This window comes from Morone saxatilis, unplaced genomic scaffold, assembly GCF_004916995.1.
Source record: "Morone saxatilis isolate NCDOM2014 unplaced genomic scaffold, NCSU_SB_2.0 Contig8, whole genome shotgun sequence".
Classification (NCBI taxonomy): Eukaryota; Metazoa; Chordata; class Actinopteri; family Moronidae; genus Morone; species Morone saxatilis.
In genome coordinates this window covers 24865986-24880598 of record NW_023340257.1, presented here as the reverse complement: position 1 = coordinate 24880598, position 14613 = coordinate 24865986, and the positions used below count along the sequence as shown (strand labels likewise).

Sequence of the window (14613 nt, the reverse complement as noted above, 5' to 3'; positions counted from 1 at the left end):
ACACACACACACACACAGTGGATAGCGAGCAGACCGCGAGGAGAAAGTCACTGAATTTAAATTAAAAAAGTGTTTTGGATTAGAATCGCTCACCCCACCTTTAATGGTTAACGGAATTTGTTTCTGATCTAAATCCAGGAAGGAATGATATTAAAGATTCAAGTGAACAGGAAGGAAAGGTTATAGTGCAATGATATGTCAATATATGACCCCCACCGTTCTCGTCACTTTTTGGAGACACTTTACCAGAAATGTTTTACATATCTCAGACAAACTATCTCAGTTTTTATGAGGGGACTCAAAGTGGGGGAATCCACTCTGGTGTAGGACATCTGATATGAGTGATCAGTACAGCCGTGTGCTTACTACTCAACAATCAGTGTGTGAACATCTTTCCAGTTATCTTGAGAAGTGTTGGATGTAGCAGGTGTGTGTGTGTATTAGCTGGTCCCACCGAGTGAACCTCGTCGTATCAGGCTCTGCGTGCTTGTGCTCAACCCTCGAGCGTCTGTCAAACGGCTTGACTGAGGAACAAATCAAAAACACATGATAGATTACAGATTTTTGTGATTGGATGTTATAGCTAAAAAGGTATTTTAGTCACTTAATGAGGACATGTAACTGATTTCTGTCTCACAGAAGTAACACCAATAGGGGAATATATAGTTTAACAACAACCCTAAAGATTTCCATGGAAGTACGTCTGCATTGTGCTGGGTAGAAACACCACAATAAGAATTTAGCTCTGAATAAATCACTGAACTTAGAGAGAATGAATCTCATCACTGTTAAACTGATCACCAACAGTCTCCTCACCTGGGTGCCATCCTGACTCTCTCTGGCTCCAACATTCAGCATATTCAGAGAGTTCGCCCTCTTCATCCTGAAAACGGCACCGAATATCATCATGACCTTTTAATCTTTATAAAAAGCGGCGTTATCACTTAAAAACACACTGCTGTCGACAGTCTAAAATTGCCTGTCTCTATATTTTATTTAGAATTTACATTATAAATATCTCAGAACCAAAAAATTAAGAATTTCTTTCAAAAATGAGATATTCTATAGTATTTTTTTGAGCATCATTTGTGTTCAGCTTTAACCAAAAAACTTCCATAACAAAATCTAGGATCCCCATCAGTAACGTTCATTTACTGAAGGTGTCTACAGTTAGACTCACAGCGGGGGGTCAAACACCTTTTTGTAACAGACTATTACCCAGCATTCCTCGGGGTGGTTTCCTCCATTCCAACTCCTTTCAGCTTGCGGACCAGTTTCTCGCTGCTTCGGCGTATCGACTCTCTGAGTTTGGTGAAGGAGCCGCTGCGCTTTAGGTTACTGAGTCCGTCCTGTCCGGAGCCGCCGTCCTCAGCACCGGACCAAGTGGGACGACCATCGCCTGGAAGACAGACCAAGCAGCGTGTGAATAAACAATGAATGTATCTAATAAAAATGAGAGCTTTAACTACAAATTGAGATTTTGGTTGTTCAAGGAAACATTATTCATTTCAGTAGGACGCATCATTTTAAAGTTTTATCAAAATCTGCCACAAAATCTCTAACATCTGCTGCTGTTTTGTACCTTCTACAGATCCAAACTCCTTTTCATGTGCTCTGGTCAGAATCTCTTTGTAAAGAGCTTCAGCTTGTCTGTATTTCCCCTGCTTAAGATAGCATGACGCCTGAGAAGGAACAAAGAAAGAGAAAAAGTGTGAGTGTAGAAAGAGAAGGTCTGAGTGAGAGGAAAGTGACAAAAAATTTGGAATTTGAACAGAATTTTGGTACTTATTTATTGTTTTCAGTTTGTCAAAAATCTTGACAGTGACCCTTTTTAAATGAGAAATTCAGTGAGAAAACAGAAACACAGAAGATAGTTAAATGTAAAAATGCAGAAATCAGACATCCAGGTCTCCGCTCACCAGGTTGTTCTTGGTCTTGGCCACGTTGGCGTCATCTGGTCCCAGTTTGCTCTGGTAGATGTGCAGAGCGCGTTCGTAGTACTGCTCCACCTCCTGGTACTTCCCCTGGTTCTGACACAGCAGAGCCAGGTTGTTCAGCTGCTTGGCCACATCTGGGTGGTCTGTACCCAGAACCTGAGGGGGGGGGGGCATTCAGACACAAAATGTAAGTCTTTCCATAACAATATCTGATACATGTGTTCATTCAGGGCTGTGTGTGAGGGTCAGTGGTGGAGGATGCATTCAGATTCTTTACTTAAATGTAAAACTAGGAGTTTTTAACTGGTTATGAAAACATCAGTGAGAAGATTGGCTATTTCTTTTCTCCTTTTTAATGTTATTTTGGGCTTTTTTTACGTTTAATAGTGACAGCTGAAGAGTGACAGGAAAGGGAGGGGAGGGAGAGAGGGTGACACCAGCAAAGGGCCACAGGTCAGAGTCGAGCTACCGCTGCACCGTTTTAAAATTAGAGTTACAGTAGTCGAAGTTCAGATTTGGGTTTAGGATTAAAATTTTAATTAAGTAAAGGTTAGTTGTGTAGCAGCGAGGATTAGGACTTGTATGAACTCTTCGTAAGTGTAGTAATACAAATGTTTTCTCACTTTCTCTCTGATCTCCAGAGCTCTTTTACACAGTGGCTCTGCTTCCTTGTATTTCCCTCTTTTCCCATAAAGCACCGCCAGGTTGTTGAGCGTTGCTGCCACCTGCACAAACACACAATAACACACAATGTAAAACAGCAACAAAAGTTTACTTACACAGGGATAAAACTAAACAGTAAGAGAAAATCAAGTAAACCAAATCTAAATTTAGTCCAGGTTAGATTCAGGATGTGTTGGAGGTTATAAAACTGTCTCATTACAAGGTGTCATAGACTGCAGCTGGTTTATGAAAAGGAGGGTAACTTACAGCCGGATGGTCCATTCCCAGAGTTTTCTCCCTGATCGCCAACGCGTCGTTCAACAGGTTGGCTGCTTCTTTGTATTTGTTCTGGTCTCTGTAGAGGAAAACACGTCGTCATTATATAAATTTCACTTGGTTTTGGTAAAAGGACTTCCTCGTTCTAAGTGCAGGAACAATCGTAGCGTGGTTTATTTCTTAAAGGTTTTATTGTTTCTCATTTCTGCTAAATTTATTCTATAAAGAGCTTTAAGATTATAAAAAGGTATAAACAATAGGTTTGTAGTTATTGATAAGGAAGCATATAACTAAATACAGATAGCAGAGAAATGATGTTATACAATACATTATACAGTCATGTAAACAGAAATGATCTAACTGGTGTTGATTTGTTGCCATGGTCACTGGTCTCACCTGTACACCAGCGCCAGTATGTTCAGCATGGTGGCTACATCTGGGTGGGTGTGGCCTGAGGACTTCTCCAGATCTTCCAAAGCCTGTCGAGACATGATTTTAATCAGGAGCCATTTAAGCTTTCATATGACGTCTGACAGAGAGTGAAATGAAAGGGGGGTTGGGGAATGACACTGAACAAAGACTCTCAGCTGGGCGTTAGCCGGGGACATTGTGCTTCACGTTCTGCACCATAAACTCCCGGGCCACCAGGACCTGTGAGAGCTTTGCCTCGTGTGTGTTCACTGTAGTCTGTCTTCTTTCAGGTCTCCTCAGTTGTGTTTGGTGACATCTGGAAGCTGCTTGTCATCCTCCAGGAACCACATTCCTCATGTATGTTTACAATCTAGCAAGAAGATTTGTGATACTGGGCCGTATACATTAATAAAGTTTATTTGATTGGACAAAAGTGTCACCATTTGAGAAACAGAGTGGCTTTGGAAAACTGGATTTTGGGACTTGAACCTCTCTGGTGGGGATGGAGCCAGAGCTGGTGCAAGCTTCACGTTTTTTTTCTAGTAGGACCAGAACAGCAACTCTCACCTGTTTGCAGAGTGGTACAGCGACCTCGTACCGTCCCTGGGATGCGTACTGGATGACCAGGTTGTGGAGTGTTCGAAGGCGGGCGGGAATCTCGTAGCCGCCCTGCTGAGCTGCGGCTGCTGCACTGCTGTGATGAGGCTGGGACACTGAGCAGCAACAAACAGACAAATTACAAAGAAATGCAAAGAAGAATTTAATGGGAATCTGTACTTTTTATGGCTTGAAATCAGATTAGATCAAGATGACAGCAATAAATTACATATAACCACGGTAATTTAATTAATGTAAGTAAATGATTGAAATCAAATCAATTAATTGAAATAGTACAGTTTTATCTCTCATACAGCTTTAAATGATGTAGCTACAATAAAAAAGTGCTGTTATACAAGGTAAAGTCTTCAATTCTCTGCCTGCTTTTAAAGAACCAATTTAGCTGGATGAGAAAATACATCTAAGATAATTTTAACATCATGTTTTATTCTGAAGAGATCCCTGATGTGCTGGCCTGAAATTGATTTCCCCCTCACATGATATAAACTCATTATCGCTGCATGTGATGTAGATGCTTGACACTGGAGCTTGAAATGTCTTTGCTATGTGTGAAGAGTTTTTACTGGAAACATCACGAGCAGCAGCAACCCTGAGATTATCTACGGAGAATGAAGACGTGTTCAGTAGCACAGAAACAGAAGGTCGTACTGTTTATCAGCTGCACACCTCTATTAAAGACAGGGTGTGTAATAAATGTACATGTAATTAACATTCAGGTCATTATTAGTGTCTAAACAAGAAAAATCCATTCATATTTGACCTTCCTTTGTTTAGACAAACATGAGACTTCGCCTTATGATGTGAATGATTGACATGATTGACAACAGAGCGACATTACAGGCCTTACTCTGTGACTGTTCCTCGTCCTCAGTAGGAAAGAGGTCATCCAGAGACTCCTTGGTGGAAGACGTGTCTTTGTCATCCTGAAGTGAGAAACAAACACTCAATTTAGAAGATGATACTAGAAGCGAAGACGGAGCTGCAGATAAGTTATTAATACAATATACAGTAGATGTTAATAAGGGTGTCATGATCGTAATCTGACACTAATACACAAACAATTTTTATATTACAGCTAGTAGATAGTTTTATAATGACAAATAATGAAACTATGTAATGTGGAAGGGCTTGGTCATGGTGACAAACCCACAGATAATTACCACCAACTCTTTATGGAGCTCCTATATTTGATTTAACCACACATGTACTACACAGTTTAGTCTTAATGCTCCCATCAACCCCATTCTAGTTGCAGCACACAGCAGCTGAATAGTTAAGATATTTTCCTCAAGAGACCAAGCCAGAGCCTCGGTAGAAGAGGACCCGCTCCCTCTGTAGATAAAAAACTAATTCTAAGGTAACGAAAGCACAATAATGCTTATTTTCTGGTGATTATACACTAATAAAAACATACCTATGATCTTAAATGTTACACACTGGACCTTTAAGAACCAGTTTTAATGTTGGCTGCAGTCTCTCTTTCTCAAACTAGGTAGGTCTGCTCTAAACTTTAACAGCTTTTGGCCTTATGAAGTTCATATTTCCGCCTGGTTTCTCGGAATATAAACACAAAAACCTCCACATGAAGCCCCCAAATGTGCTAGATAAAAGATTGGTGTTAATCAACTAGTGTTGCCATGTTTTTCCACATTTGATCCTTTATTACGTTGTTGGCTGGTGAAATAGTCACAGCAAACTCATCCTGAACCCACATATTAGTGTTTGTGTGCAGTTTGTCGTCTCCTCACCAGCTGCGGTTCCTCCATGTCATATTTGCGTATGGAGGACATGAACTGCAGGTGTTTGTTCTGCTCCTCCAGGGTGACTACCTCCTGCTCCTTGTCCTGCAGTCGCTGCTGAGCACCGGCCAGCTCGTCCCTCAACCACTGGTTCTCCTGACAGAGACGACGCACCTGAGGAGGAGGACGCAAAGAAAGAGACGGGGAGGGAGGGAGTGATCGGGAAGGGTGAGGAAAATAATAGAAAAGAGGGAGGAGAGAGAGAGGAAACAGAAGATGGTGGAAAGGGAAGAAGAAGGAGGAAGAGAATGAATAAGGGAGGAGAAAGAGAGGAATGAGTAGTTGGAGATGAAGGAAGAGGCAGAGTAACAGAGGACGGAGGAGGTGTGAGATAAGAGGAGAGGATGATGGAGGAGGATTTGAGTGAGCTTCATTTTCTCAGACCAACAGAATCTAACAGTTGAATTATGGAGTGACGTATCAACCTGCATCTTTAACTTCATAAAACCCAAAACACTTCCAGAAAGCTCAAGAAAATACAGCGTCAGAGAATCTCCCATCCCAACTCACCTGAGCCCGAAGCTTCTGTTTCTCAGCCTCCAGTGAACCCAGGTGAGCCGACAACGCCATCATCACCTGGAGGACGACAGGCGACAGAAGAAAAAACACCTCAGAAATATATAACAAACATCAAAATTATAACTAAAATTTATAATCGCTTAAACACTTTTTTAATGCTCATCTAATATATAAAGTATATATTGTATATAAGCTTATTTCTGTACCCTTTGTTGTTTAATGCACCTATAATGTTAATTCCAACTTTTACTTCACCTTCTACTTTGAAATGCTTGATTAATCCTTTATTCTATCCCATTTTATTAGTGTGTTTTTGTAGAGGAGAGTCACTTATTATAGTAATAAACTTGACTTTTTACCTACTTAAGTGCCGATTACAAGAATTTTGCCTGAATGGAATTCTGTTTTGTTTGTAATTTTGGACAAACAATAAAACATCTGGAGTTGTGTGTCCGGCTAGCTCTCCTTTTAGCTTTGTTTTGGTCTCCACCAGCTCTTTTAACTGCTAAATGCTCCACTATGTCCACCAGCTAGTTGCTAACTCTGCCAATTAGTGCTGGGCAGGTAGTGTCAGGTGGGTTTATGGAGAGTTATCAACAACAAACAGCTGCCTACTGTTGCAAAAATGATACTGATGAGGGTGGTGAAGGTGAGCAGTAAAGTTGTGGTCCATAAAACCAAAACACTGTTCTAAAAGAGGCTACACCGCTCCGTAGAGCTGTGGGGAACTCTCTGTGTGTAGTGACAGAAGTAGTAAAAGTATTATTATAGCTAACAGAAAAGAGAAGCAACACATGATAAATAAAATTGTGGCTTCTTTCATTTCTCGTATTCACACCTGTGCCTCGCTCAGCCCCAGCTCTATCCTCTCCAGCGACTGGCGGATGATGCCACTCTTCTCCTGCTCCACGCTGCCGCTCTCCGACACCGGCTGGCTCTCCAGCGGCTCCTGCAGGCTCTCCAGCAGACTGCGGTTCTCCCCTCTCAGCGCCTCCAGTCCTGCGATCACCTGCTGCGTGCTGCACAGGATCTCCTCCGCCGACAACATGGCTCTGACTCTGAGGTTCCTCCTCTCGCAACAACTGACCTGGGAACAAAGAGGTGCACATAAACAGTAGAAGAACTCATTATAGTCGTATAGAACAAGTAGAATCAGTAGAAACTGTAGTAGTATGTAATAATAATAATAATAATGATTCTTATTTGCAGTCAGAATGCTGTTCTTGTAGGACGTGGACTGACCAAAGACACAAAATGATGGCTGAAATTCAACAATGTGAGGGAGTTTTCTAATATTCAGCAGCAACAACAGTGAGCTGTGGTGAGAAAACTACAACCTGTCAGCAACTCTACCAACAACAATATATGATGGGTTTTTAGTTTCCTCTTTTCTGGTCTGGTCTGAGCAGAAGGTCTGAGAGGAGAAGTAGGCACATGGAAGTATATTAATAAATAAATAAAAATGAATTAAGTCATGCACAACATGCAACTTTGCGACTTTGGATTTATTCTGTCACAACATGCAACCACATAATAATCTGTTAACATGGATTACAGAAACTGGTCCATCCATTCAATAATAAAGTGAAAACAAACGTTGTTTTGGTGGGTTTGGTCTCTTTCTTCCAGTCTTTTAAAACAACTGAGGATTAAATTAGGCGTTAAAAACACAGGAAAACAAACACTGCATCATTTACTCTAACAGACTCCATCAGCTTTGTTTACTGTGGGCGGTGCAAACAGGCCTCAGGCCAAACATAATGTATTTTTATGCAAATTTAAAATCTAACGCAAAGCTCTCAGCTGATTTAATGACAAATGCGTCACATTTACGACACATTTCTGTTTGTTTTATAGTGGAAAACGTCTCCGGCTGCAGCACAACACACGACTTTTATCTGTGGTTGGTGTTTACTCCTCTACAACACGATGTAAACACGCAGCCCTTCATTCCAGAGCCACATAAAAGTTATTTATAGCCTACCCGCTAAGTCCAGGCTCCGGCGGCGTGGGTTCGTGTTTTCTGTCCACTCTGAGCTGATATTGTTGTTTTTATTTGTGAAACTGGAACCGGTCACAAACAGCGGAACATGTCCGCTCACGGTATCCGTCGGTTTATTTAATGTTGGGACAGGTGGTACGGTGGAAACTGGAGGCTGGAAATGATTCACCTGCTGCCTTTTCTCTCAGCTCCTCCTGTCATCACAGATTCATCAGCTGTCAAACCAGCGTCACTGACACGCTCCTCCTCCGGTTCTCACCTTCAAAGTAAAAGCTGTATTAATGCGACATTGCTGCATTTTACTACTAAAAAGTAAACAGTGTTGTATTTTTGTATCACAATTTATGTTATTTATAGTATTAAAGTTCCAGGAGTGGTTTACGTGCATATTATGTACACTGTAGTATTTTTATTGCACTATATTCTCCAATGCTACTGTTTGTAATTTTAGTTTCTCCTACAGGGGATTAATAAAGGTATAAAGGTATATCTTATCTGATCTTATCTGATCTTATCTGATCTGATCTTATCTGATCTTATTTGATCTTATCTTATCTCTTATGCCACCTAAAATCTGGTTATTCATATTATTTTATGCATCTTATGATCACTGAGTCTGCACAGGATTAACTTTGACACCGCATTGCACTTTTCATGTTTCTGTTCCAAATTGGGTTTCCGATGAGAATTTAAATTAGTGGTTGGATTTAAAAGATTAGGACTGTCTAATGGGTTTGACTCCTCCAACTTGTCGCCAGTAATTGTAGACAAGAGTGACAAGTGATACTCAACTTCTCCTTCAACGTTAGAGGTGTCAGGGTTCAACTTTTACTTCAGCATCTTTACGTTGTTTATCATTTTAGTTCTGTTCTCACAAACTACTTCTTGAAATAACTTAAAAACATAATTAGCACATATTGGTAACAATAAATTATGGATATTTTGTACTCAATTTAGCCGCATTTTTGCATAATCTAAAGTTTATATTTGTGCAAACATAAGTGGGATACTCCAAAAACCTGAACCAAGATGCATCATTCACCACAAAAGCAATAGTGTTTAACCTGATTCTGATATGGTAATCTGTTTAGTGACCCTAGGCTGATTTGTTTTCCTTAATAAATCAGATATTCTTTAAATAAATAGGCAGTTTATCCTACAGTGTAACAATATACAATAATATCAGAATCAATTGTATTGGCCAAGTATGTGTACACATACAAGGAATTAATTATACAAGGAATAATACAAATATTGCAAAACAATACAAATTGAATATGGAACTATATGGGACAATAGCACGGCGAAGTATTGTTCAATAACCTGATGGATGTCAAACTTAAGCAGAACTCAACAACTTAGAATATAAAAACAGAGTGCTTTTATTCTGAAGGGAAAGTCCAATAACGTCCTGTATTTGTCCGGTTACGTCTGCGTGTTTTGACGCAGTTGAGGAGCTTACCTGATCCCATATTTCCCACCATACACTGCGGCACCGTGATGTCCTACCCGGTCCTACCCGGGATAAGGCCACCTATCTGTGGGAGAGATGAACTGCCTGCAGGAGGAGAGACAGATTAGCACTAAATAGACCATTAAAAATATTATATTATATACAATTATTATATTATATTATAATATATTATTTTACATTATATTATTATTATTATTATTATATAATAATATAATATATGAAATTATTATATTATATTATATTATATATTTTAACAATTATGTCCCTTTGATTTTATTATATCATATTTTTTTTTATATTTTTCTATTTTATTTTGTTATTTAATGTGTATTTCTCCAGTGTGGGATCAATAACGTCTGTCTTATCTTATCTTATCTTATCATTAATAGGCTAAATGAACTGTCTTTTTAAGTAATTACTTTAAATTTTCATCCATCTGTCTGTTTCTTTATAACCACGTGTCACCTGACTGATTTAGGAGTTACAGGCTTGTTTTACTTTCAAGTAAACAAAACTTAAACATCAGAAACATAGATTAGTGTGTCCATTCAGTCAGATTAATTGTGTGTGGTGTGTGTGTTGTGTGTGTTGTGTGTGTGTGTGTGTTGTAGGTCACAGTATTATTTTATTAATGTCACTTTAGTTAAGCCTGTGGAGAACCAGGTTTTAAGAAAACAATCAACTTGAGTTTTATTAAGATTCATTACGGTGGGATTTAGTGGGAGTCAGTGGGGCTCAGCAGCTTAACATAAAGAGTGACTGTAAACAAATAGGATCTAAAGAACAAGTGTGTGTGAGGGGACAACTAACATGTTATCAAAGTTAGCAAAGATAAAGTGATAATTATAATAATATTAATTACATTTCTTGCTCTTATAATGTATTTTGTGGTATTTCTTTAACTTTCTTTGTGACTTGTAAGCAGATTATGAGAAAGTAGGCTTTTACTGGGAGTAAGACACCCGCTGTCTGTTACAGGAAACTGTCAAATAAAGCTTTAAATGCAGGTTAATATTCTATTAAAGCAAAGCTACTCTGCTGTTCACACAGATTTAAATTGCTTTACTAATTTCACTGCACTTTAATGAAATGTATTGTTGCCTCGTATGATGTGAAGCTGTAATATGAAGGAACAACAAACAAATATTGGATTTGGTCAGCAGATTTGGAACTCAAACACTTTCACTAAGTGTTACTGTACCTTGTATTTTCACTATTCTCAGAGGAAAATATTACACTTTCATAGCTGGAGTTACTTTGAAGATTAAAATTCTGCATACAAAACCTTTAAAAAACATGTCTTATTGTTACAGATTGAATTACTCAACAATACATACAAACTAGCTCCACCACAAACTGCTATTAAATGTGCTGTTTACATGTTAATGTATCAATAATAGTAATAAATAAAATAATAATATAACAGTAACAGGAGCTATTCTGCTGCTGAACCAGTACATCTGATACTTTGAGTACATTAAGCTTGTGTAGTACATTTGTAAGGTTTTACTAAAGTAAATGATCTGAATGCTTCTTCACTGCAGGGTTTGGTTGGCAGATACTCAATATTAAAAGATCAGGGCATCCCCACAAATAGAGGCCCTAAACTAAAAGGTCCACTGTCCCTTGGGCCCCTGTGTCTGTGCCCAGCAGGCCTGTTCAGTAGCTGGGACTTCTTGTTCTTTGGAGTTTGTTTGAGTCTCTATAGATGGCGCTCTTTCCTTTTTACCCGTCAGTCACAGGGTTAGCATGCTGCTCATGCTAATCACCAAAAAGTTATACTAAAAGTAGAGGGAGCTGCTGTTACCAGTCACAAAAACTCACATTATTACATAATTAAATTAAAATTCAGAGAGAGGGAGACAGTGAGCAGCCCAACAAACAGGAACTATCAGGAGTGTGTGTGTGTGTGTGTGTGTTGTGTGTGTGTGTGTTGTGTGTGTGTGTGTGTGTGTGTGTGTTTTCTGCTGCATGTGCCTGTGTTTGACAGTTATATGAGCGGGGTTGATGGACGGCTCAGCTGTCAGGTAGGCAGAGAAGCACCAGCAACTGACTGTGGTGGGTGTGCAGGCAGGGCCCCGGCCATATAAGGTCACCGGTCCCCCGGGGAAACTCCTCCAGGTTTCTGGTGCTTCTTCCTGCTAACAACCCTCCAATACCTGCTGCTCAACACACGTTCAGCTTTAGGTGTCAGAGGGCTGCGATCAGGGTCAGATGATTAGGTTCTTGTTAAGTTTGGAAAAAAACGCTGGAAATCAGAGCAGCCCGAACGTGACACCGGCTCTGTAGTGAAAGGCCAGATGACGTAAGTGCCGGAAATAAAAAATGAACCTCTGTCATCTCACTCTTTTCACCTTTTAACGAGTACCACAGTGGAAACACACTTCCACTGTGTTTTATCCTCTACAATTTAATTGTACGTCAGAATTTGGTGACTGCAGTCTGTTCTTACCTTTTAACAGACGCCCAAGTCTAAAATGGTTCCAGCAATAAAACCAAAATGAAACCAAAACCTGAAACCTTGTAAACATGCATCCTACAAAACAAATAATAAAACAAGCCTAGGCTCTATTTAGAGTTCAATGTTGTAACAAAAGTATGATTTAAATCAGAAATGTTCTGAAAAAGTACAAAACACAACAAAGAATTTAATAAATAAAAACAATTTGTTGTTACTTTTTGATAATTGAGTCTCAATAACAAGCCATAATTAAGGGTTTGTTACACAGATAATCAATGTTGAATGCTCTGTCCTGTCTATACCCACTGGAGACAAGTGTCTTACCACAGAAATGTAAGCACAAATATGCCGGCCACCAGCTGCTGACAGCAATAAGACTCAGATATTAAGATACTTATCACCATTAATGATGGACGTAACTCAAACTGTAAACAGTCACTTACATTCATCACAACCCACTGGAGGACTGTTGGTAGGCTGCTCTTTAGACAGCAGGACAAACTGAGTCAATTAGTCATAAACATATGCAGCTGAGGCAGTGGAGTGTGGAGTGAAAGGGAGAAGAGGATTATGGGACAGTGAGTTTTTTTTGTTTTACATTGCAGAAAGAAAAAACAAAAGCAGTCATCAGTCGCCTCTGCTCCCCCAGATGTATGCGACAGATACCTGGTTGAGGTCTTAGCTCCTCAAATAAATCAATTTATACACAAATATACTGATATTGATATTGATTGGAAACTTGATGACTGGTAAGAGGAGGTTTGTTAAGATGTCTGCTATGTTTCGTATCTGTATATCTTGGCAAAAGAGGTTGGTTGATATAGGCCAGCACGAGAGATGATGATCAGAAGAAGAAGAAGGTGCTAACAGCAAGGTTAACCAACAGCAATAAGACAGGCTGACATTAGTGTATCAGTACTATTGTTTGAGAAGATAATGCAGTGTAATTCAAAACTGATAATTAGTAAATTGTGATGCTGTTAGTAGTAAAGCGTGGAATTAAACAACTACTGTATATGAATGTGTGTATTTATGCAAATATACATTGAGTTAGAGCGAAATATCATTAGAAATTGCTCAATACTAGTTTTGGTACGCTAAAAAACTGCTTTGAGGAATATAAACATGTTCTTCTAAAAAATGCTTCTTACCCAAAGATTCTTGCAACAGCAACTTAAAAAATCTAAAAAATACAATACAGCCGATAAAAAAGATAAAAAAGATGATGGATTTTACAGTTTTCAGGTTTCTATAGCTTGGTTAATATGAGAAAAACTCTGGTTCAATAATGTGTCTGGATTCATTTTATTAATTTCAAGCTGTAGTATGAGATCACTGTGCAGCTTCATTTTATATACTGAAGGTGTATCAATACAGTTTATCCAGTTTTAATACAACTCCTGGCTGTATTAACTCTGTAAACTCTGTTCTCTGGACTTGGACTTCTCACTTTGTGTCATTGAACTATGCAGGGACGCCACATTTTTCCATTTGTGGCTCAGAGTTCGTTCTTTGACCTCACAGCAGAAAATAGAAACCACTTTATTTGTTCATCTGTTGCAGTGACATTTACATACGTATAGTATCGGGGTCCATAGCACACAACTGCTGCATTTATGTGGAATTAAGCACTAAACTGAAACCACTTATCTGAATGATTTAGCTTCTCGTTTATATATTTTATCAACCTTGTTGTATTGATCTTGATGTGCATTTTCTTACATATATACAATAATTAGTGTTTTTTTTATTTTGTCTAGACTGAAGACCAGAAGGGACAAATACTGATGTAAAATCTCCTGAGTGAAAAGCTAAACTTAAAAGCTAAATCAGTTCAGCCTTCATAATCTCTCCATAAACCCCACTGACCTTCATAATAACTGTTAAGGCTTTGTACTTAAGTACAGTATTATTGCCTCGTTAACTATTGACTCATTCATATTAAAATAAACTTTGATTCCTTTCCTGCCTCTTATGTTCTCCAAAAAGATTTATTATTAATTATAAATAACAATAATAAAACATTAAAACACGTTTTTCTTTCTCTAATACAGTAACGCCTTACTGTGTTAGCTAAAGGTCATCTTCTTCCTGGAGATTGTCTTCACACACACATACACACACACACACACACACACACACACACACACCAGCCTAATATAACAGCTGAATATATCACACTGTTTCGTTGCGCTCTCACCTCACAGTTGCAGACCTGCGGCGTCCCACGCTGAGGACACAGTAGCAGCACTACCTCTCATTACAATGTCAACACTAAAAATAACACCATCATGACTGTACGTCCTTAATTATTTATCACAGGTCCCTCCTACCTTCAATACACTAAAGACCAGATTCATAACAGGAGGGTTTCTGCATGCAGCCAGCAAGAAAAAAATGACAGAAACTATATAATTTCAGTAAATGTATGATGTTTTATCTGTGTGTGTGTG

The 14613-nt window shown here is 39.0% G+C and overlaps 2 protein-coding genes across 3 annotated transcripts in view; one reads left to right on the top strand and one right to left on the bottom strand.

Moving 5' to 3' along the window:
• Positions 1–3860, top strand: part of ercc2 (excision repair cross-complementation group 2) — a 15455-nt gene extending 11595 nt beyond the window's left edge. The window contains exon 24 of the mRNA XM_035679517.1: positions 3578–3860. The gene's annotated coding sequence lies outside the window, so the exon portion shown is untranslated. The remainder of the gene's footprint in view (positions 1–3577) is intronic.
• On the bottom strand, positions 7–14512 carry klc3 (kinesin light chain 3). Of its 2 annotated transcripts, XM_035679519.1 has the most exons (16): positions 14361–14512; positions 9688–9783; positions 8395–8484; positions 7062–7310; positions 6215–6280; positions 5654–5818; positions 4753–4828; positions 3855–4000; positions 3273–3355; positions 2868–2955; positions 2561–2662; positions 1920–2093; positions 1583–1682; positions 1219–1399; positions 817–883; positions 441–524 (listed from the first exon to the last, which is right to left on the bottom strand). In XM_035679519.1, the coding sequence occupies exons 4-16, from the start codon at positions 7269–7271 to the stop codon at positions 441–443; spliced, it is 1542 nt and encodes a 513-aa protein (XP_035535412.1). In that variant the 5' UTR covers positions 7272–7310; positions 8395–8484; positions 9688–9783; positions 14361–14512. The 2 variants fall into 2 exon arrangements, with proteins under 2 accessions (XP_035535411.1, XP_035535412.1); XM_035679518.1 differs by lacking the exons at positions 9688–9783; positions 14361–14512 and having other exon boundaries at positions 7–524; positions 8208–8457.
• Positions 14513–14613: the final 101 nt, after the last annotated feature.

Bases quoted from the DNA above. Each gene is read 5' to 3' on its own strand.
- klc3 (XM_035679519.1), bottom strand. From the start codon at position 7,271: ATGTTGTCGGCGGAGGAGATCCTGTGCAGCACGCAGCAGGTGATCGCA. The intron at 5,819-6,214 runs GTGAGTTGGGAT...CCTCCTCCTCAG, and splicing joins AACAGAAGCTTCGGGCTCAG to GTGCGTCGTCTCTGTCAGGA. The intron at 3,356-3,854 runs GTGAGAGTTGCT...ATGTCTCGACAG, and splicing joins CTGTACCACTCTGCAAACAG to GCTTTGGAAGATCTGGAGAA.